Raw genomic sequence first — 23,718 nt, forward strand, 5'->3', positions numbered from 1 at the left:
AGTAAATGTATTAAGCACAAGAATCTGAAGTCCATTGGCAATTATCAAATACCATGCAATAAATACATACAGATAAGCCTAATTGCTTGTAATAATTATTTCAGACAGTGGGACTATAAACCTTTACAGTGACCAGATTCATATTCAGTTGCAAGTTTTAGGGAGAAAATATTATTGATGGTATAGCCTTCAAACCAGAACAGCAACTCTCAGGCATATCTGCTGTATCTCAGTATTACCCAGTCATGTGATACTAAATAGAAGACAGATGGCTACCAACACAGGCTGAATATTTTGTGGTTTTTATTAAGTATTGGTCTCTTTCAATTTGATTTTTGTAGAGTTGGAGTTTTTTTGTTCACTAAAGTTTTTGCTCTTTAAAAGACTAAAAAGAAGTACGTGAGTCTCTTGAAAAAGTTAATGTTCAATGTATTGTCGAAGGCTTTCACGGCCGGAATCACTGGGGTGCTGTCTGGTTTCTGGGCTGTATGGCCGGGTTCTAGCAGCATTCTCTCCTGATGTGTTCTGGCAGCATTCTCTCCTCTGAAGATGCCAGCCACAGATGCAGGCGAAATGTCAGGAGAGAATGCTGCTAGAACACGGCCATGCAGCCTGGAAACCACACAGCACCCCAAAGTTAATGTTTTTCCTTAAAAAAAAAAAAAAACGGATACATTTTGAGTTTCAAAACAATTATTGTAAACTTATTTGGACACATGTCTTTCTTTGCAGAAGGGCAAAACTTAGAGGAATCTGCTGAGGTGCTAAAGCGGCTCATCAAATCATCTAATACACCTCAACAGTATTGGCTTACTCTCCAATATCTGCTCAAACATTTCTCCAGACTCTGTCAGAATTCTACCAAAACTCTCTTGAATGCGAGATCATTGGCTGAAATTTTTAGCACTCTGCTTTTCAGGTCCCAAGTAGCAAGGTGAGATATCTAATCATTATCTAGACTATTTAATTCACATTCACAATACTTTTTATTATTGTAATATATGGCAATTATTTTTATAGCTCTGACAGTGTTGAACACCACATTAAGATCTTGGAACTATTAATTGCAAGTGAATTGAATGAGCGACAACCTGCACCAGGTAAGAAAATCTGTATTTTGGAAAAGGTATTAATCTACAGCAAATGTATTTGCGGGGGTTTAATGATTTTTTTTTCTAAAAATGAGCTTTTGTTAGTGGCATTTTTTTCTTGTCATTTTAATTTTTACTCTTTTGAACTGAGGTTTTTCCTTTTGTATTCACTTTTTCTTGACAGTCAATAATCTATGCCTCTGAAATTAAGTAACCTGTTGAAAGGTGTAAGGATAAGTACATGCCCAATGCAGAGTTTTAAAAGGGAAATCTAGGGTATCATTTCCACAAGACATTCTTATGCCCAAAAGTGACAACACAGTTTTGTAGAATAGCAAAGGTTTTGAAAATCACTAAATTAGGTGTGAAGAACTTTCTCTGAAAACATACCAAAAATTAAAATATGTAATCTAGGAAAAAGCAAAAGTCGCATTATTTATTAGAAAGACTTTAATTGTATATGTATCATTTCATTCAGTTAGATGCAAGAAATGTACATCTAAATTTAATTCAAAAGCGCTTGAGCAGGACATATTTTATTATCATACATCAAGCATTGCTTGCTACAAGAGTCAGACTTTCCATGCTTGCACTGCTATAGTGGAAGTTCGCTCAGCGGGTACTCGGGCACTAGGTATGCCAAAAGCCAAAGGGGGGGGGGGGGAGAAAAATACTTTATCGGTATTTTTCATGGGAGTTCAGGGTGCACCAGCCCAAAAGGTGGCAGTTTAAAGGGATCCAAAATCATGCTGGGGGGGAAAGAGAGCACAATTGGGGCTGCTTTGGACGCGCCACCAACACAGCTACTTCCCAGTTCCATGTGGAGCTGGGAGGCAGCAGGAATTTTTCAGGTGCGGGTTAAATAGACTCAAATATTGGAACAACTGAAAACAACTGATACTGAGTTGTGGCTTTTTCAGGGTGTTAAAATGTTTTCCAGAACTATTAAACCCAAACCCAAAAAAAACCTGTTAAAAAAACAGTGCCCACCCTCTCATTTATTTACATTATTTATAGTCCACCTTTGTCACCTGATCTCGAGTGGGAGGGTATATAAAATGTGGCCAAGTACAGTCAACAAAATTGGACAACCAGTGCATTAGGAATGTCGAAGGCTTGGACCACCCAGAAATAAGTATAGCAGAAATATTAACATGACACATTAAGCACTATAAAAATTACATAATAGGATCCTACGTGCAGTAACCTAGACACAGCTGTGTAGAACACAGTCCCTAACAATTATTCCAAGTCAGTTTCAGAACTGTTTTGTGCAGTGCAGCTCTATTACCTGTACATTATCATTTTAAGTGCTGCTGGACTGAGCTGTTGTGTTGAAACATAGATCTTGGGCTGGTTTTCGTGAGTCCTGGTTGCAATTAAGCTTTATGGATGACATCACAGTTGTGTATGAAGAGTAACAACAAGAGCATAATTGAGAGCAGCCGTGAAGGTGTTGTGATTGCATATTAGCTGCATTCATTTGTGCATTAAACTGTATTCATGCACAAATTGACTACAGCCTTCCTTTGCCATATGCTCTGATGTTGCATGAAGGTCATTATCCTTCTCTCTGCTAAACTTGTGAACTCTGAGTTCAGGAATTCTTTGTATTGGGTGACTATTCCTATTTAGCAGTAGGTGGAGTCTGAACCTCTAAACCTAGGATGATTGTATCGGCAATGCAGTAGCTGAAGGCAAAGTTAGTCTTAATGCATTCTTTGTAATTAAATATGTTATGCTGCCCTTGAAAAGAAGAGTAGAACGGGTAGGTGGAGATGGGATGAGGTTTTAAACCCAGATATTTACATTTGCTGTAAAGTAGAGAGAGATCATTTTAGAAAACAATTGTTAAGTGTCAGGGACCATAGTGTTAACCTACATTACGGGGTTGCTATTGGGATTACTGACATAATATATGTGAGGTAATCAACAGCTAGTTGATTGATGTTATTAATTGATCAATATTTTAGAAGCAGCTATCCAACTTAAATGCTATGATGGAAGATGTATGTGCATGTGCCACGTATGATCCACCATTCTCACTATGGAGGGTGATACAGTATAAAATCAACAGGATAGGACATCCAGTAAGCAATGTTATAGGGCAAAGTTTGCAAACATCTGAAACTAAGTAGAAAGATGAAACTAAGTATAAGTATAATAAATTCCCTGTTTCCTTATATCCAGAAGGAAGAATGATGCCAGTTGCTTATGTATAATCTTAAATAACTTTTGTATCTCAAACAATTGCACTTAAAATTTTGTTTGCTAGGGCTGACCTAAGAATCACTGTACAAGTAGGTAAGGGGTTTTTGACCTGTGCTTTGAAAATATGGACTGACGTAATGTCCTGTATATAATTTTCTTTGACAATTCCCAAGCCTTTTAATTGTATTATGTACTAGAATTGAATGATGTATGTTGAAAGATGATTTGAAGATAATGTTGTTTGCTTGTGGGCCATAATAAAGGTTGACTGACTGTACTGTTATGTAAATTTAGTCAGTTAATTCATTGTACTGTTTATGTAAATTTAGTCAGTTAATTCATTGATTACAAAAGCAATCTTAGTTGATTAGTTGAGTGACAGCCTTCATTAGAAACATTACAAACATGCTGAAGTGAAATGAACAAAAGGTACAATGTTCAGCAACATAATTAGAATTCTGTGTGTTCATTGGCTTTACCATTACCTTCCATAAGCAGTAGGCTGTTTCATGCATAGGCTCTTGAGGCTCTGTTGTATAGTAAGGCAATATGGAAATTCATCATTGGTCGTCCATGCATCCTCACATTGGGACTTCTCAGATCCAGGCCAGCTTCAGTGAAGTTCTTGAGCTTTGTCACCAAAGGGTGTTCTTGTGGCCATTGGTCTTGTACTGATTTCCTCTCAAGTGGCTACTTGACCAATGGCCCAGCGCCCTCCCCCTCAGTTCCTTTTTTGCTGCATCGGGAAAGGTTCTTCAGAGCTTCACTCTTCAAATTGCGGGTCTGTTGTTTCTCTCCACTCCTTTTCTCCACTCATGGGCTTTTCCCCCTACAAATCTGAGCTACGTGTAGGAAGTTTATAACAAGTTATGCATGGTTAAGGTCACAATTGCCAGACAAAAACAAGCAGGTATCAGGATTCTGTTAGGGATGCTTGAACACTCGCTAGTTTGGCTGACGTCTTGTTCACCCATCCTAAATAGGGAGCCAGTTTTTCAGAGATCAGTTTGACTGTTTTGCAACCTGTCTTGCCTATTGAGCAGGTTGCTTAGTTGTATTCCTTTCTGTCCATGCAGTGCAACACAATGTGTTTTGGTTTGTTTTTTGTGGGTTTTTTGGACGTGGATGTCCTCACATAGTCCAGTGGGTTCCATTCCCTGCCCTCTCCATGACTGCTGTGCTCAAAAGGCAGTTCTTTAAATTGATGGTGAAATTATTCACATCTACATCAGTCATGGATAATTACTATGTTTTCATAAAATCCTACTCTTCGGTGTGTTTTGTGTAAGTAATCCTTAACAATGGTAATGTCTGCCTATTGGTTTGAATCAGTGACATCATTGTGCATATGCAGTTTCACAGAAATCAACTGCATATCTTTTCAGTGGTCATTTCTGGCCATTCAACACCAATCAAACAGACCAAGTAAAGAAGGCAACCAGGTCAATAGTTGAGGGCATCTGAATAGAAGTATGAGTAACAATGAAGACTCTAGCATGGGTGTAACACTGGAGATAGCAAGGTCACTGGTGGGAGCATCTGAATAGAGGTATCTTGGCCTTTGTTTCTTTTGTTTATGGTCATCCTGTGTTTGTGTGGAGCTGGTTAGATACTGTCCTGACTCTAGTATTTTTCAACACTGGCAGCCAAGTTCTGTTCATTTTCATAGTTTCTTCCTTCCTGTTAAAATTGTCCATGTGCTTATGGATTTCAATTGCTTCTCTGTGTAGTCTGACGTAGTGGCTTTCAGAGTGGTCCAGAATTTCTGTTTTTTCAAATAATATTCTATGTCCAGGTTGGTTTATCATGTGTTCTGCTATTGCTGATTTTTTCTGGCTGAAATAGTCTGCAGTGCCTTTCGTGTTCTTTGATACGTGTCTGCGCGCTGCGTTTGGTGGTTCCTATGTAGACTTGTCCACAGCTGCATGGTATGCGATAGACTCCTGCAGTAGCTAAAGGATCCCTCTTATCCTTTGCTGAACGTAGCATCTGTTGAATTTTCTTAGTGGGTCTGTAGATTGTTTGTAGGTTGTGCTTCTTCATCAGTTTTCCTATGCGATCAGTGGTTCCCTTGATGTATGGTAAGAACACTTTCCCTCTAGATCAGGGGTAGGGAACCTGCGGCTCTCCAGATGTTCAGGAACTACAATTCCCATCAGCCCCTACCAGCATGGCCAATTGGCCATGCTGACAGAGGCTGATGGGAATTGTAGTTCCTGAACATCTGGAGAGCCGCAGGTTCCCTACCCCTGCTCTAGATGACTCTTTATCTTTGTTCATGTGGCTTGTTCTTGGTCTTGCAGCCCTTCTGATTTCTGTAGTAGGTTTCTCCACCCACCCTGGACACTCCAACAGATATATACTCCACTTGCTTTCCCAACATCAGATCCTCTGAAGATGCCAGCCACAGATGCAGGCGAAACGTCAGGAGAGAATGCTTCTAGAACACAGCCATACAGCCCGGAAACCACACAGCACCCAAGTGATTCCGGCTGTGAAAGCCTTCGACAATACATTAGACCAAGTAAAACATCTGATAAACAGCTTCAAGTACAGATATAAATTTCTGGTGAAATTCTCAGCATCCCTAGTTCTTCCATCTTGATTCAGAGCAGTTTCCCATCTTTGAATCCTCGCACCAGTCACAAAAAGTTGAGATACAAATACTTTTGAGATTGTCATCGTTAAAATATCAATATTGGTCTATCTTTCATATTTTGAAGAAGTATTAATTTAGTTGAGCAGTAAAAGACCTCTAAGAATGAATACACAATTGAACAAGAATATGACATACTTTTTTACAGAATCTGTTAAGTGCACATGCCTTGAGATTGTGTTATAAATCTTGGCCATACTACATATATTTCAAGAAATAATTTCTGCGTAATTTTGACTTTTTTTCCTTTGCTCTTCTTTTAAACCAAAATTTAGTTTAATGTTTGTCCAGCAGGGGGCTCTCTTTTTAAGCTAATAGCAATAACCAGGAGGTTACATGCAATTTTGAACATATAAAGTATCTTACTGAATATTGGATCCCTCGTTTTATCAATGACTTTTTACTTCAAATGTAGAAATAGACTTCATTTCTCTTTGATATAAAGTGAGTAGTACATACATTCATTTAGGCAATTGCTGCAATTATCTGTACACCACTCAGCTGTCTGCTTTTAGAGGGTTTGGTAGCTGGTTTTCTTAAGCACTGTCTACTGTGTATCAAAACCAATTGTGCCAATAGAGACTGAAGTATCCTGCCATTATAGAACACCATCCAGCCTCTCTTTGAATCCAGTCCAGATGTTGCAGTTCCTCTTCCCACACATACACAACTGTGTGTACACATTGCTGTGTTTAGGTTAGGGTGATTGGGACCCTGCTGCTGGCTGTTATTTTGCCACTATTAATATCTGCAAATGAATTGGTTCCTGACAAAATCCTTGCATGTCATGGGGAATAGTAAACAGACATTCACCTTTTCATGGTTTATTAAAGCATAAAGAAAAATTGGGGCTTGCAAATATTAAGAGCAGTTTCTGGAATAAAATATGAGCAATATAAAGTTGTCAGTATGGTTACTTGAGCTGTTTTTGTGTAGGAGATACACAATAGTGTATAGTGAGTTCCCTGTTCTTTTTATGTTTCTTGTTTTAAATAACCAGTAGTTCATTTCTGCTGTGATCTATAACTACAACTACTATAGTCAGAAGCACTAATTGTGGAAAAACATTATAAGTTCGCATCTCCCAAAGGGCTGAGATTGTCCAGTTTCAGGGTTTTGTAGCTCATTCTTATCACTTAATTCCATTTGCATATAGCCCAAGGGTCTGCAACCCGTGGCTCTTTCAGCCTTATACTGTGGCTCCGTGTAGCCTGGAGGTCGGAGGGTAGCATGGGCGTATCCCTCCAGCCCCCCAGAGCAGCGCTGGAAGGAAAGGTGAGTGGAGGGGCTGAACCAGAGGTGGCTCTGTGCGTGAGGGTGCCGCTTTTCGCATCCCCTCCACTCACCTTTCCTTCCAGCACTGCACTGGAGGGCTGGAGGGACACCCCTGGAGGTCAGAGGGTAGCATGGGCGTGTCCCTCCTCTGCAATCCCCGCAACCACCATCCCCCCCCCCCTCTGCCCCATGGAGCAGGCGCCTGCCTGCTCCGTCAAGCAGAGAGAGTTTCTCTGCCTGGCGCCTCCGTCTCCTAGCGCTGGAAGGAAAGGTGAGTGGAGGGACCAAACCGGAGGCGGGTCTGTGTGGAGCCACCTCTCCAGCTTGGTTGATCTTCTGGGCTGTGGAAAACGGGTCCAAATGGCTCTTTGGGTGGTAAAGGTTGTTGACCCCGATATAGCCTGATCCCAGGACAGCACATGTTCACTTAGGAAAGAGAATGCCACCTGATACACAAGCACAGTTATCACAAGAGATGTCAAAGCAGGTTCCACTCAGCATGCGGATAGTTTAAGGTAAAATTTAAAACAAAATAATAAAAAACAAAACAGCTGCTAGGATGCCCGTTAGCTACTAAACCTTTACACATCCTTTTTGAAAACCTTCCAATAAATTTGATAACCAAATAAATCCTGCTGTTCGTTTCAGGCAATCTTTCTTCTGTACGGGCATGTACAAAAGTTCAGTTTGGCCCCACAGTTGGAACAGGGAAGAAAGAAAAGAGCAAATGTGCTGGCTGGGGTGAAAACAGGACACGGTTTTATTGAACCAGCAGCTATCCTGTTTGGTGGCTAGAGGGCTGGGCCTTGTGACATAGCTATAGCACCCAGTGTAGCTGCAGGCCAAAAATAGGGAGAAGAAGGACTCAAGACAGTGTCTGTTCAAGTTGATGACTGGTGCCCTGAAGTGTCAGCTCCCTTCCCATGGTTAATGCCCATGCCTATCTTAGGAATGGGTTGGTAGCTTTAGGAGGCTCCCACTGCCCATTCCAAGTCTCTGACCAGCTACAAAAATAAAAGCTACATAGCTATGAAAGATCATCCTCTTTGGTGATCCAAACAAAGAAGACAAAAAGCTTAGGACCTTGAATCAAAGTGTGGGTAAGTCTGAGCCCCTTCCCTGTGAATAGTCTGGAATCAGACAAGCGTAAGTTGGACTCCTGTTCACTTCTGCCCCATCATCTTGTCCCCATCTTCACTCCCCTATCCCCGGCCAGCATCACTGAATGTTACCTTCTCAAGAGATCATCTACTCCTGGGACTTCCTGCATAACACAAACCAGCAGAGTCCAAAAATGGTAGTAGATACAAACAAAATGACACATTTTTGCATGTTTAATTGCTGCGTGTGTGTGTCTGTTATCTGGCTCATGAAAATGTTCAGTGGTGGTTTTTCATTGTGAGAACTAAAAAGAAGTTGGTATGTTTGCTGCTTGGTTCACTCAAGGCTTTATTTATTAATTGACTGCATTGTACTGTATTTATATTCTGCTTTTCGTCCATCATGGAATTCCAAGCAACTGATATGGGGTTTTCAGGAGGTCTCTGATGCAGGCAATTAGGTTTTGAGCATAACAAATTTAATAGCGATATGGCCCTAAATTTGATTATTATTTTTTGCTCTTTTGTCCTTCACCATATTTGCATACCTGCCCTGTTAAATGCAGCAACATCGATTTGACCTAAGACTTAGGTCAAAATTTGACCTTGCTCAGTGCCCAATGACGCCACACGAAAAGAACGACTGTGCTGAATTTATTGGAAGTTCAGTAGCAGTCAGCTTATCAAACTGAAGCCAGCAGGCATTTCAGGAGGGGGTGCACATTGGTTTTAATTTGACTCTTCGTTTTATGGGTCTTCAGCAACACCTGTCGCTGTGGTCCGGTGAAAGTGTGTGGGAGGTGATGCAGTGAATGCTAACAAGTTTCTTCAGCATTTGTGGGCTCTGGGAGGTGCAGAAGTTTACAAGGAAGGCTTTCATTCTATTTTTTTCTCTCTGAACTAGCTCAGCCACTTCCTGTATTTGGCGGCTCATAATGCTTTTCTTGACAGTCGTCTGCTTCAATGCTGCATGCAGCAGCCAGTTACAGAGACTATTTTAAGGCCACTTACAATGGCCTTCTCATTTACTTGGCTAAAATGAGACTGGTTAGTCTTGCATTGACCACTTGTTAGCTGATGACAACTCTGACTTTGACTCTGGTTCCCTTCCCCCAGCTGAAATGCCTTGCTCAGCAAATATTTGAACCTGCCTGTGTTAATCATGAAACAGATCTTTATCTCGAAGAGACGTGCAAGCTACTAAGCATGTTTTTTTTAAAAAGCATTGCTAAAATCAGTGATGAAACAGAAATGAGCTGATAGCCTCAGAGAGCACTGAAGCTGATTCTTTCCAAAGCACAAGGACTTGTGCTTTTTTTCCTGATTATGCATGTTGCTGCTTTTCTTCTGGATTTAAGGAAGTAGAGGAATAGGTTCCAGGGCTACTTTTCCCTTCTGATCCAAGGATAGCTTATGTTCTTGCTTTTTAATTTTTTTTCACTTTGTGGAGCTGAACAGAGATTGTTGGATACAAGTATTTAAAGGGTTATCGTGTGCCATGCACAGTTCATAAAGTAAGTAACTTATAGTTTGACTGTATTTTGTCTAGTGGGAGTGGGAGACAGGGTGAGGTGGGGTGGAGGAATCTGATCTGCAAGTTTAACAGTTCCATAGTTTAAAATGTGAAGGAGTGAAAATTGATACCTGTCCAAAGTATGCAGGAACAGTGGAAAATCACCTGTCTGTCAGTATCTTGCCTATTCTGGTTTGCCACATGGTATTTCAGCAAGCTGGACTAGTTTGGGTTATGCAGTAACCTGATCATACAAGTGTAACTGTCCAGAATTTAGCAGTAGTAAAACCTTAATGGGAAAGCTCTTTTTTCCCCCTTTTGCTGTTGAATGCATGCAGAAAGAACCTGCCTTGTTGGACTGTGGTGTATCTAGCTTTGTGTGTTTTGTGTCTCTACTAGCCTAATTTAAGCAATGTACCTTGGCAACACAGCTATTTGGGTAGCAGGTGGGCTAAACCCTCAAGTTCAATGTTTGGACTTGTGTCTGGGACTGTCTGAAGTGTCCTGTTACACGAAGCAAATGGAAGGAATCTCTGGAACATGTCCACCTAAATGGATAGGGAGGGAAACTACTTTAGAATGAGTTTAAGCTGGACAACATATGTGTATGTTGTGTCACCACCCTTCCACTCTACTACTTGTCTCAAAGGATAGAAATGACCAAGATGCTGTCCGTTTGTGTAGTGCATAGAATGTGAATCATTTTACTTGAGACGTTTCTTCGTAGTTCCCGTCCAGTAATTCCATATGACATGTATGGTTCTAAGAAGTTATATAGCGTTGATGTTTTTAAAGTTTGGCTTTCTGCAGTTGCCAATTTCAGTTTACTCGGAAATTAGCCACAATGGTAAGCAGCAAATTCTTTTGGGAAGGTTGAGCATGAGATCTCGTTTTGACTGGGGAAATTCTAAGAAAGAGAAGACTGACAAAAGAGTCTTTGCTCTTTAGGAACTGCCGAAATGACAGATGCCCTGATGAAAGCAGGGTGAAAGAACCCGAGAGATCAGGCAGACTGGAATATTCTTCGGCATTTTACCAGACATTTAGTAACTCGGAGAGTGATTTAACTATCAGGACTCTATTTGGTTTTTACGGATTGTAATGTAATGTTGCTCTTAATGAAGTTTGATTGGCACTTAATACAGCCAGGCTTGATTTCAAACTTAAACCACTTCACATGTAATTAAAGAATCGTGTATCAGCCAGATTTTTTTTTTTTGCAAATCATCCTTTATGGACATATTTCTAACAACAGTGTGAGGCATTGTGACTTTTTAAGTATTAAATATGCACAAAATGGGCACTCTGCAATAGATTTGGAGCTTCCTGCCCGCATTGCCCTTCATAAAGCGTTCATACGCAGATGCTTCAAAACATGCATAAAAGGATTCCAGTCAGTAACCCCTACGAGGTATGCCTCAGAATGCCTGGGCTGAGAAGTGGTCCGGCTCTGTAAACCAAGAAATCTACTGTATAGAGAGAAAACGCTTCCTGCTGCAGCATATCAGCCTTTTGTCAACCTGCCAGCAGTGGAATGTACCAAGCAGCAGACAGAAAAGATTAAGGGGGGGGGGGGGATGGGGGAAGGAGACAGAAATCAGTGTAAACTGAAAATACATTCCGTCTCCTGAATAAGATCAAGTGCCGACCACAATTCTGTCAGCTCTTTTTTCCCCCCTCAAACGACAATTGCTATAATGTTAACAATGAAGAATGAAAATGATGAAACAGGAGTGGTCCAGTGACATTATTTTTGACATGATTGGCTGGGGATTATGATGTAATAGGTTACAGTGCAGCCCCTTATAGGTTTTAAAATGAATTCCAAGACACCATTACAAAGAGATCCTGACTGTTTCCTTATAACTGAGCTTACTTGCTGATAATGTACAACACTGTCTGGAACATGGAAGAGCTGGACATAGACTATCCCAGGACAGATATAAATTGTGGCACGGATTTGATGTTTTACATAGAAATGGATCCACCAGGTAATACTGCAGTGTTATTTTTGAAGGCTGGGATGTAGCAGTATTCTGGATGTAGCAATAACTGCTTCTTTAGGAGAATCTGGTTTTTAGGCTTATTGTGTCATTTCACGGAATTATGTTTTACTGAATAGAAGAAGCAGTCAGTAAAGGCTATTGTCTAAAATTTATTTTGGCTTGCTTAATGAAACTATAGTCCTGTAATTTATCTCACCTGTAGGTACGTTTGTTATAGAGTAAAAACAGAGCAGTCTTTTCTGCATTACGTCAGACACAAGATTCTGTTTTTTAAAAAGTGCTTTTTAGAAAACAGTACTGTCATACTGGAACATCTTAGTTAACAATGGTTAGGGGTAAACTGTTTTTACTTGCAGTTATTTAGGATGAGATAGAAAAATAATTAGACTATACTGAACCTATGATAATGCAACATTTGTTTTGACAGGTATGGTTTATGCATGCATTGAAGTATATAAACTAGCTTGTTGAATTTGAAGTATATAAACCAGTTTGTTGAATTTAAGCATGTGTGTTTGTGTGTACACACACACACACACACACATATGTATACTGATTTCAGTTTTGTTTTCCTTTGCTAATAAACCAGCAATGCTGCAGTATCTTCTCCTACACTCACTGGTCTGCAGCTCTGATACTGAGTAAAAAGGATGTGATTTTATAATCAGTCTTACCATTTGGAACAGTTTTTATCCTACAGAATGCTAAGATTAACACCAGGGATATTTGGGTCACAGATGGATTCCTTAGATAGGTTTTTTTGGGGAGGGGCAGAGGATCATAGAAATTCAGTTCCTTTCCTGAATTGTACAACAGTGTTGTGAGGATTTGCTGATCTAGCACAGCAACGTTGGAGCTAGAAAGCAAAATAATTCTTCCTAGATGATCAAATGGGGGTAGGGGGCAGATACAGCATATATTTTGTTTTGTGAAATGATATAAAGATGCTAATACAAATGTTAAAAAGGAGAAAAGATACTTCAGTAGGTATCTTTTAAAAACAAATTGCAATTCGTGAAATATCAATAGAGAGGGGAGGGACAGTTCTTGGCTGGAAATGCAAGACTTTTAGGTAACTGCCATGCATGTGTTAGTTTATGATCTGCTTACTGTGGAATGATTTTTGTTTCCTGATCCTTTGTAGAACAAGAAAGGATGGGAAATTTGAGAAATGTAGCTGATTTTAACAAACAAATCAAAGCTGCAGGAATTCCGTAGATTTAAGTTAATGATGTAATTTAACATATACTATATGATGTACAGATAGGCTAAGATATACTTTCTTTGCATTTACAGCACTTCCTCCTAAACCTCCAAAGCCTAATACTGTAACAAATAACGGTATGAATAACAACATGTCTCTGCAAGATGCTGAATGGTACTGGGGAGATATCTCGAGGTAAGGCTATCAACAAAATCAATTTATCTTGCACTGAATTATATATTTTCTTAGTATACACTCCATTTAAAGATAATAGAAATGTATTTCAACTAATAAGAATATAAAATATAACACAGTTAAGTGATGGCATTTGCTACAGGTGACAGATTGTTTGCAAACATATCATATCTCAGACTAAAGGACTTAATAGAGAAGGCTAAGAAGGGCAATATGTGTCCAGACTTTTTGAACTTTTTTTTGTATATAAAGGATGTAGGCTACTATTGAATCATTCCCTTGAACACGCTTCTTAGACAAGTGGGAAGATACCTTTTTCCAGCAGAAAATAATGATAGTAGCTGGGTTGTTTTAATGCAGAAAGTAAAGTACAAGAGTCCATGTGAAGCTTTCCAAGTACTGCAGCTAATTTTAAGATACTGTGATAATTTTTGATTAAGATAATTTTGAGATACTGTGTTTTAGTTGAAGTCTGGTATTTTTTTCAGAAGTCAGTTTCTAAACCAAGTTTTGGTTCCATCATAGGGAAGAAGTAAATGAGAAGCTTCGCGACACTGCTGATGGTACCTTCTTGGTACGAGATGCCTCCACCAAAATGCATGGGGACTATACTCTTACATTACGGTAAGGAGAATTGCATCAAGCTGTTGTTTAAGTATTGCATTTAAGAAAATAATTGGGCATAAATATGGCTGACTCTTTTCCTCAATTTGTTTTACAGAAAGGGAGGAAATAATAAATTAATTAAAATATTTCATCGAGATGGAAAATATGGGTTTTCTGATCCATTAACGTTCAATTCTGTGGTTGAGCTAATAAACCACTACCGGAACGAGTCTTTAGCGCAGTATAATCCAAAATTGGATGTTAAATTGCTTTATCCAGTATCCAAATATCAGCAGGTAAATATGTCCTTTTCTTCTGCTTGAGCACAGTACTGCTATAGTATTAACTTTGGGCAAGTTGGCTTTAATATCTGAGGAATTTGGATTTAAACGCCTTTAAAAATGTTCTTGCTATGCTTGAGTTCTATATATGATTCTCGCTGCAGAATTAATCATGTAAATCAACGAACAGTTCTCAGTGAGAAGGTTGTATTTTTATTATAATGTATTTCACGAAAGTGACTATATTAATCTTTTATAGCAAGCACATAGAAGAATCCTATAGAAACTTAAAAGACTAATAAATGTTTAGAGTGAGCTTTTAAGGCAAGAGGCAACCATTACATCTTATGAAGTAGCCTCTTGTCTACAAAAGTTCATTCCACAGTAAGTGTATATCAGTATATTCTGTTGTGTACACAATACAATCCTTCTGCTGCAAGAAGGCTCCCATGTGGATTTCCAAATGATAACCTAATTAGTGCTCTCTACTGGATATTAGTACTCTCCAAGAATCCTCATCTTATTAGAGATATGCCTATTTGTTTATCACCTCAGGATCAGGTGGTTAAGGAGGACAGTATTGAAGCAGTGGGAAAGAAATTGCATGAATATAACATCCAGTTCCAAGAAAAGAACAGAGAGTATGACAGGCTGTATGAAGACTACACAAGAACTTCTCAGGTGAGCAGTGTTAAATGTCAGCCTAAGAGCTCTTCACTGGAGCAGGGCCAAGTCTGCTCAGGAAAGTTGATATTGACAGTATTTTGAGGTTAAAGGTTTAAGGTCTTGACATTTTAAAGATTTTGATTCAAACTGCTAAGATGAGCTTTGATCTAAGTGCTTTAAAGCTGACAGGTTAAAATTGCTTAGATCTCTAAAGTATTGATAGAATCTAGTGGCACAAAATCAACTCTGGTAGGTATTTTATATTCTGAGTGCTCATTTGCTTAACAAGCATTGTGTCCTCTGATAAGTTCTAACACAATGGCATATTTTTAATAGATAACTTTAAAAATAATAGAATGTTTGATCAGGATAGTTAACTACAGTAGGAAGAATTAAGAAGACATTCTTTTTTAAAGAACTTCAATGATTTTCATAGAAAATATAGAATTTTGAGGATAATATGATAAAGATAGATAAGGGTGTGTGTGTATTTCTGTTTGTGCATGTTTCTGTGTGTGTATAAAATCCTGATTCTGAGTTTCGTAATCCTGAAATTGCTGTCTTTGTACATGGAGTTCTTATTGTGATTTTAACAGTACTTGTTTTTGGCTTTGATGATGACTGTAGTCAACTCTTGTCAAAAATGTGCAGTATTTTTGTGATGAAATCTTAGTACTCTTGGTTTCTGCTGCTGAAACCTTCAAAAGAAAGTGTGAGAACTTAATAGACTGTATGATCCATCTTGTCCAGCACCCTGTTTCACACTGTGACTAATTACTTGACTTGGATGTCCAATAAAATAAGGGGACAGAGGCCAAGGCCTTCCATCGGAATTAGGGAATGACTGGCAGGTAGTATAGTTGCACTAGAATTCGAAAGATTTGGGTTCAAATCTCCACTCAGCAATGAAGCACAGCAATCAAAATCTCAGTCTCCTTTGTAAGATTGCTGGGGTGATAAAATGAAGAATAGCAGAAACATAAGCTCCCTAGAGGAAGTAATTTATAATAAATTTTACAGATAAGATAAACCTAGATTTAATGCTGGGGAAATCACTCTTTCAGAACTAAATAAGTGTTCAGGGGCTGGAGTCTAACATTTTTGGATGTGCCCCATTGGATTTTTGATGCTGCATCACAGAATGCTTTGGAATGAAGTGGGAGAAGTGATAAAAACATCCCTGTTTTGAAAAATAAATCATTTGGGGTAGTTGGATGGTTATTTCAGTGGCTTCTTATATACAGCCTAAAATGTTTTTTTCATTCATTGGAAGAATAGATAGACAACTAACTGCTTGTGCTGTTTTTCTGTTCTTTTAAAAAAAAAACCTGCCACAACCAAGCCAGCAATATTGGATAGCCAGTTGCTTTTGAATTTTGCTGTAACTGAAGGTCACCTTTTCTCCCTTTCAGGAAATTCAAATGAAAAGAACTGCCATCGAGGCATTTAATGAAACCATAAAAATATTTGAAGAGCAGTGCCAAACACAAGAAAGATACAGCAAAGAATACATAGAAAAATTTAAAAGGGAGGGGAATGAAAAGGAAATACAAAGGTTAGTAGCAGTGTTTAAAATATCAGATTTGAAATATCAGACAGTCTAAAACAAGATAAATATCCTTTGAAATTATGAATTCCAACTGTCCAACCAGAATGTAATACCCAAAAACCTTTTCTCTAGAATTATGCACAACTATGAAAAACTGAAATCTCGAATCAGTGAAATTGTGGATAGCCGGCGCAGACTGGAAGAGGATTTAAAGAAGCAAGCTGCAGAGTACAGAGAGATTGATAAACGCATGAACAGCATAAAACCAGACCTTATGCAGCTCAGAAAGACAAGAGATCATTATTTGATGTAAGTAGCTATGAATTGGAAGACCTTTTTAAATATTAAATTTTTACAAATACTTCTGTGACTAATGTCTTCAAACCTGTTTTCAGGTGGCTGACTCAGAAGGGTGTGCGGCAGAAGAAATTGAATGAATGGCTCGGCAATGAAAATACAGAAGAGTGAGTATCCCAAATCTTTTGAACTGTTGTAGAATCTCAGCTATATTATTGCTAAGTGAGTTTTCAGTGATAAAAAATAAATCTGTTCCGTAAAGTACCACACCATTTTGACTTTGATATATCACTGGAAAAACTAGCTTTGTTAAATTCTGAGCCAGAAGAATGCTAAGAGTTGAGTCATTAGAGGAAACCTTAAAAACTAGAATTCTGGGGCGGTCCTTTGCTTGACTGACTGTAACCTACACCTTTTGCCCAATATCTTGAACAATAAGATAGATGTCCTTGATTGCATCAGATTCTCTGTGAATTCAGATGCGCTGGGCTATAGTTGTTCATTTAATTCTGACCATCCACAGATGCCTCATATAAAACATTGGTGTGTAGCACTTCCTATTCTCTTCAATAAAAGGAAGTGGTCAGAGAAGGCACAAGGGTTTTTATTGGGCACCCTCACATGTGTGTCATAACCACTAGCTAAGGACCATAGTCTTTTATATCCAAATTTGTGATTTGCAGCAGTTCATTTTTTATCTCAAGTGTCTGAAGCTGGAGGATGAAAGTGCAACCAACTTTCATTGATCTTCAAATGCTGGACACAGCCCTCTTTGAGAGGTTTTGCGTTGTGCAGTTGCTAAATTTTCTGATGTGTACAATGCAGTCCTTAGTATCAGTGAACACAGCAAAGCAAATAGTGAAATTCACAGATAATTTTTTAGAATAACATTTGAAAAATTGAAGATTGATCATTTGGTGCTGTTTTCTGCTTAGTGATATGATCAAACTATTGCTCTGAGGGCTTCTCTATTGGTATGGAAGGCTATGTGGTTATTATACTTCAGATCTTATGCATCTGTTCAGGAAGAATTCTTCTGTGATTTCTCTGTGTGCTTATCTGTAGTAGAGCCCAAAATCTCCATTTTAATGTTTTATTGGGGCTTCAGTGAAGATGTAGTAGTGCTGGCAAGAATGGAAGTATGGGGTCAAAACTCCACGGTCATATTATGTTTTTTAAAAAAGTTGTAAAGCTTACTAGAATTCTGTTGTTTTCTTTAGCAAAATTCTGAACAAAAGCTGCAACTGTATAGACTTGGGAATCTCAATTGTCACCACTATAGGGTGTTTCTTCCCAGATTCAGGAAATAATCTTTATCATAAATGATTTTAAAAGTTACTTGTTTCTCATCAGAGTTTAAAAGCCACAGTATTTGACCTCATGAAAGTTACTTGAGGTTGCTGAGAGAAAGCAGTTGAATAATATTTGGATATTAAATGGTTTTTGTTGCTGCTTTCTATACAGTCAGTACTCTATGGTGGAAGATGATGAAGATTTGCCTCATCAAGATGAGCGAACATGGAATGTGGGAAATATCAATAGAGGCCAAGCTGAAAATATACTACGTGGCAAACGAGATGGAACATTCCTTGTTCGGGAGAGCAGCAAACCGGGCTGCTATGCCTGCTCTGTAGTGTATGTATTCACACATTTTGACCTTACTATATGACTATAACCCGCAGTTTTCTTTTCCTCTGTTTCTGTTAAAAGTTTTCCAACTCAGTTGTGTAGTGGAACAAAATGTTTGTACAGTATACTATAGAATTCACCTTTTACTAATGCTGTCTCTTCATCATTAAAGAAGGGTTCCCAATGGCTCTCCACTGCAATTATTTAATTATTTCCCTTTGGAGATTAGTCAGAATTCAAACCTGAAGCTCTGTCTGTCTGACATATTTTTTAAAGGAATTTACAACAGAGAACAGGATTTTTAATAGCTTCAAGTTAGACACAAATGGCCCTTGAGAACACAGCAGAGTGGGCTGCTTCTCCTCCACTACCTTTAGGACACTTCCCACAATCCTCCACTACCTTTCGGACACTTCTCAGCCTAATGTCACACTTCATGGTGTTTATTCTAGCTATTCTAGGATCCTGAAACACAATTTTGGAAGCCCTATTCTGACTAAAAAGGTAAAATTGTAGGGTTGTCCATCCCAGTTTCACAGAGTAAATCTGTTGAGGCTCTGTCCCAAGTATGATTTTTCAGGAGGCCCATTTTAAACAGATGACTCAGAGGTACACAGTGCCTTTGAAGTTGAAAATGAATAATAAAAAATCTGATGATAGTGGAAGTGCCACAAATAGATAGCTGTAGCCATGAAAGGACTGAAAAGTCATAAAATATTATTGGTTGGAACTAGTTTTAGGCTAAGCAGTCCCAAATGACCAAGGATATTGTTTACTTCTTTATATGAACATTAATAATAAAGGAAAATCAGTCAGTAAAAATGTATCTTTTGACAACATACTAAGCTTTTTTTTTCCTGTTTCTAGTGTGGATGGTGAAGTAAAGCACTGTGTCATCAACAAAACACCTACTGGGTTTGGATTTGCAGAGCCATATAATTTGTACAACTCACTGAGAGAACTGGTGCTACATTATCAACACACGTCGCTCGTCCAGCACAATGACTCTCTCAACGTCACTCTAGCCTATCCAGTATATGCACAGCAGAGGCGATGAAGAAGCTAATACTCTGGGGTTTTTAACTTAAATGCCCACAAAGATAACTCAGCAATCTTGAGGCCTCTGGGTAGAGAAAATGCTCATGTGTGAGCGGCACTGTCAAAGCTGTCTGTCTTCAGATGGGACTGAAGCTTTCTTTGCAACCGCAGCGAGAGAGATTGCAGTTGAGAGCTGTGAACATACATTTCTAATCTAAAGTGCTTTTAAAAAAAATAATGAAGCAAAGGAAAATGCAGCGAGAGAGAGAGAGAAGTGCTACAACAGTCTCCCTGCAGGGACATAGAGGCCTTTAACCATGGTGCTTGTTGACCATCTCTTTAAACAGCTTTATGAGCTCAAACAGTGGAACTCTACAGACACACACACACACCCCCGCCCGCCAAGTTCAGCTGGGCCTGCATAGATGGCAGTGAAATTTCTCCATAGTGACTTGGGCGATGCAGCTGTGCACAGTGGATTCAGATGCCCAGCGTTGTGGATTGCTGGTGGATGATATGTAGCAGAATGGCACTTTTCGTTTTCAAGGGACACTTTAAAAAGACTTTTGATGACAGTATGTTTATCGGAGAAACAAACATGGTAACAGAAGTGCCAGGAAGTGTTTTTGTTTAGACATTTAAAATCTGTTTTAAGAAGATATTTAAGACTGAAGAAAAATCTGGACTTTTTACGGCATACAGTATATAAAATGTACATAGTACCGGATGACTAACTATCATAGGCGGATACTGTCACTACCAAGCTCATTCTGTTTTCCTTCTTTGTTTCGCCAAAAGCTGAATCCTTATACTGCTATGCAATACTTCATCTTCTATAGCCTGCATTTCAGTTTCAAGTGTAACTAGAGGATAAGCCTTTTTTCTAGGGTTTTTTTTGTCTCAAAGTGTCCCCTAAACCTAGTAGTCCTTGTGTGTTTTTCATTTTCCTCATTCTTTTTTTTTTAAAGAAATGTATAGGATGCCAATAGAAGTTGGCTTCAAAATCAAACATATAAACTATTTTACAGGGGGTTATTTTCCTTTGTATATAGTACTGGGCTGCTAGCTCAAGGTTCAAATTCATGATTTCCCTTTTTGACTAAATATTTTGTTGGGCAGTGCCTGATAAGCTTCAAAGCTGCTTTATTCAATAAAAAAAATATGAACATTGCGAAGTATCACTGAGTCCAAAAATATTGTTTCAAAAATATCTTCAGATTATGGTCTCCCACTATATTTTATTCAGAGGGTGTTTTACATTTCTGTCTTGCTTCTGATTGTATTTGGAAGAAGAGAGATTTACATTTTATAATGAATGCTGTAGATAAACAGATGGAACACACCGGCTACTAGAGTAGTCAATCTTGACCAACAATTCTAGACACTGCATCCAGATATTTTTCATGTCACATGGAAGAACAGATTTTTTTTCCTCTGAATTATGTGTGCATAATATATATAATAAGGATAATTTTAGGAAGCGCTCTTTCTGTGACATTTTCGTTTGGTAAGAATTAAAAATAGGACTATCATCTGAAAAGGGCAATTTTAGATCAGGTACCAATGATAAAATGTAATAAAAGAAACATAAGACCTCAGTGTTGTATTTACTCAGCCAAAATCTGCATTTCTTGAACAACTGAACATCATGGATGTCCTTTATATTTTACAGATAAGCATTAAGGAACTAGAAGACTGTTTAATGCAAATGCAAAAAGAAAATAGATCTCATGGAGGGGCTTTTGATGGCTTTGACTCCTTTATGCTTCTTAAAATGAAGCAGTAAAGACTTCTTGTAGATATAACTTCATTTTGTAACACTATGAATAAATTGGTTTGTTTTATTATCAGTGAAGCTGAGAAAGGTTTGTTTATAGCTACTTTCATGAGGAATGTGTTTTGTTTCATTATGTGGAAGGATTTAATTCAAACCCCTTAAAAACCCAGTGGGGATTTTGCAGTCCTTAATAATGGCTTCAGTGAGAGTTGAGGCCGTGTTCTCCTTCCCCGTTGCACTAGGTTGCCTCAGAAGGAAGTGGGTTTGGAGTCCTTTCAGGGAGCAAAGATCAGCCCAAACTTAAATCAGTGTTCTTTAGACCTCATATTCTTCCTCACTAGACCTCTCGGTAATATAAAAACATTGTGTTGCATTATGAAATTTGCTCTGTTTTAATTGTTATTTTGGCGGCCAAATTATTATTGGTCATTTGGCAGCAAACAATTTACAAATGTAATATAATCCCAAAAGCACTTTGATAGGGAAAAAAATTAAAAAGACCCTCCTGCAGAGAATCTAAAGTGTACATCAGTCTACACACAGCTAGTTGCCACACTGCCTGCTCTGTTCATCTGTTTGCAGGGGCAGGAGGACTGTATCTAGGCCTATTTGAATGAGCCAAGGTAAGATTCAGCTCTTCCTGCCCCGTAAACTAAACACGTGATCAGCGCTGTTAAATCTGACAGCATTGAACATCTATTTGGTGCTTTGTATGTGCTTGCTAATTCCAAAAGAGGAATCCCACTTGCAGTCAAGTGCAGGATACCAAGTTAGAGCCTGGCAAACTGTGCGAGACTCTGCAGTTCCATCCTGGGCACGGGGACACCCTTCTGAGCCCATTGATGTCAATGGGCATAGAAGGACGTAACTCTATTCAGGTTGGCACTGCTAATACGCAGTTCCAGGACCACTAGCGGATGAATGCTTTCTGTACATGCATCTCCCGCTGGATAAGGGCACCAAGAGACAAAACAAAAACTCACGAACTACAAAAGTAACTTTAACAGGGCTGCTGAAATATGAATTGCCATTTTTATATTGTGATGCGCCTGAAATGAGTAGAGCTACTACAGACAAAACAAGTTACAGATTTCTTAACTTGAGGCTTGGGTTCATGGTGTCTAGTATACTTTTGTATATATGTATTTTTGCGTGTGTAAAAAGAAGCGACAGAGAGAATGAGTTGTTGTTCTAAGTGTAGCTTTGTGCAAATTTAAATATACAGTGAAACTTCTCTTCAGATTTTGCATCCAGATGGCCAGGAGAAAAGGCAATGGTCTTGATTGGATTTTATTGTCATATTACATCATTGGTAGGCCCTAGGTTCTTTGTTGCCGTGTGGCAGGGAAAACGTTGTAACCATAAAACTGAATTTTAAACTTCCAGTCGCTGGATGCTTGGATAACTAGGAGTGTTCTTTACCATGAGCATCAATTCAATTCCAATAGCTAGGGCAGTCTTATCAATTAATTTTGAATTTAAAAGTTTTGTGTCTGTGCAGTGGTCATACAAAAAAAGAGAGCATATTTTAATATCTCTAGCCATTTTTTGAATGCACACATATTCAGATTTTCTTTGCAAATGAGGTACTCACTGTTGAAGAGCGACTGGCCAGGATGCACCTGACTGTTTGAAAGGCATGAGGAGCTTGGAAAGGTCATGTTTGTAGAACTTCCTTTTAATGTGTAAAGCCAAATTTGTTTTTCACTGTCAGCTGTTGTGTAGAAAAAGTGGCTTTGTCTTGTAATTAACAATGAGCTTTGATGCTTGGAAAAAATTGTTCTGATGTTTATGTTTTTGACGGGGAAGACATCAGTTAGTTTTTAATACAGTGCTTTTGCAATGCATGGTATTTGTTTGGGAAAGCAATTCTTAAGATGGTTTCTGTTCCGGATTGCTTTTCAGAACGGGCAGTGCTAAGCACAATGCCTCCCATGGGACATGCTTCAAGATGCACTATTCTGCTCTTTTTAACGAATCATGAAAGGCTTGATATAAAACTAAGAAAAGTGACATTGCATGTGTCCCTATGAGACTGCATTAGCTGCCCAAGATGCTGCTATTTTAATTTTTCCCCTCAGAAAATTAAGCTCTATTCTGTTAAATATCTTTACAACATTAACATTTATTTGTTTATAATGTGTGTTTTTGTTTTGTTTTTTAGGGAGGGAGTCAGTGGCTAAATGGGACAGTTATAAATTGCCTTTAAAAGGCAATATTTTAAAAATGTGCCTCCTTAAAAATGTTGGCTTTCTGGAATTGATGGAGTAATGTCCTGGGTTTTTTTTTTAAGTTGCTTTAAAGAAATTGTATTAGGTCTTCAAACAGAATAAAGATGGTTTTGAAACTGCACTTTATATGTTGAATCCTCAATAAGGGTATCTATACCTTGGGCTTATTTTCTGTTGAGTAATTGTATCTTGGAAGGAAATAATGGAAGCCAGCACTTTTTTAAAAAAAATCCTAAATTTTCCTCTTCCTAAGCTATTTGACACTCAAGTTGAATAAGTCCCATTTATGATGTGGATTTATTGTCTCACCTATCCTCTCTGGTATTATAGTACAACTACATTCTCCCAAACGGCTCTTTGAGAAAAAAATAACATGGGATTATTCATGGCTCA

General features: G+C 38.5%; 1 protein-coding gene across 3 annotated transcripts in view; it reads left to right on the forward strand.

Annotated features, from left to right (window-relative positions):
- The window catches only part of PIK3R1 (phosphoinositide-3-kinase regulatory subunit 1), a 63,245-nt gene extending 39,799 nt beyond the window's left edge, over positions 1-23,446 (forward strand). For 2 of the 3 annotated variants that reach the window (XM_048502883.1, XM_048502884.1), the window contains 11 exons: positions 733-934; positions 1,021-1,100; positions 13,149-13,251; positions 13,777-13,875; positions 13,973-14,153; positions 14,694-14,819; positions 16,217-16,359; positions 16,486-16,662; positions 16,749-16,817; positions 18,115-18,285; positions 19,147-23,446. In XM_048502883.1, the coding sequence (XP_048358840.1) occupies positions 733-934; positions 1,021-1,100; positions 13,149-13,251; positions 13,777-13,875; positions 13,973-14,153; positions 14,694-14,819; positions 16,217-16,359; positions 16,486-16,662; positions 16,749-16,817; positions 18,115-18,285; positions 19,147-19,336 (1,541 nt within the window). In that variant the 3' untranslated portion in view covers positions 19,337-23,446. Of the gene's footprint in view, positions 1-732; positions 935-1,020; positions 1,101-11,676; positions 11,838-13,148; positions 13,252-13,776; positions 13,876-13,972; positions 14,154-14,693; positions 14,820-16,216; positions 16,360-16,485; positions 16,663-16,748; positions 16,818-18,114; positions 18,286-19,146 lie in introns of those variants that run through there. The other variant, XM_048502885.1, reaches the window with a different exon arrangement.
- The last annotated feature ends 272 nt before the right edge of the window (positions 23,447-23,718 follow it).

Source organism: Sphaerodactylus townsendi, linkage group LG07, assembly GCF_021028975.2.
Source record: "Sphaerodactylus townsendi isolate TG3544 linkage group LG07, MPM_Stown_v2.3, whole genome shotgun sequence".
NCBI lineage: Eukaryota > Metazoa > Chordata > Lepidosauria > Squamata > Sphaerodactylidae > Sphaerodactylus > Sphaerodactylus townsendi.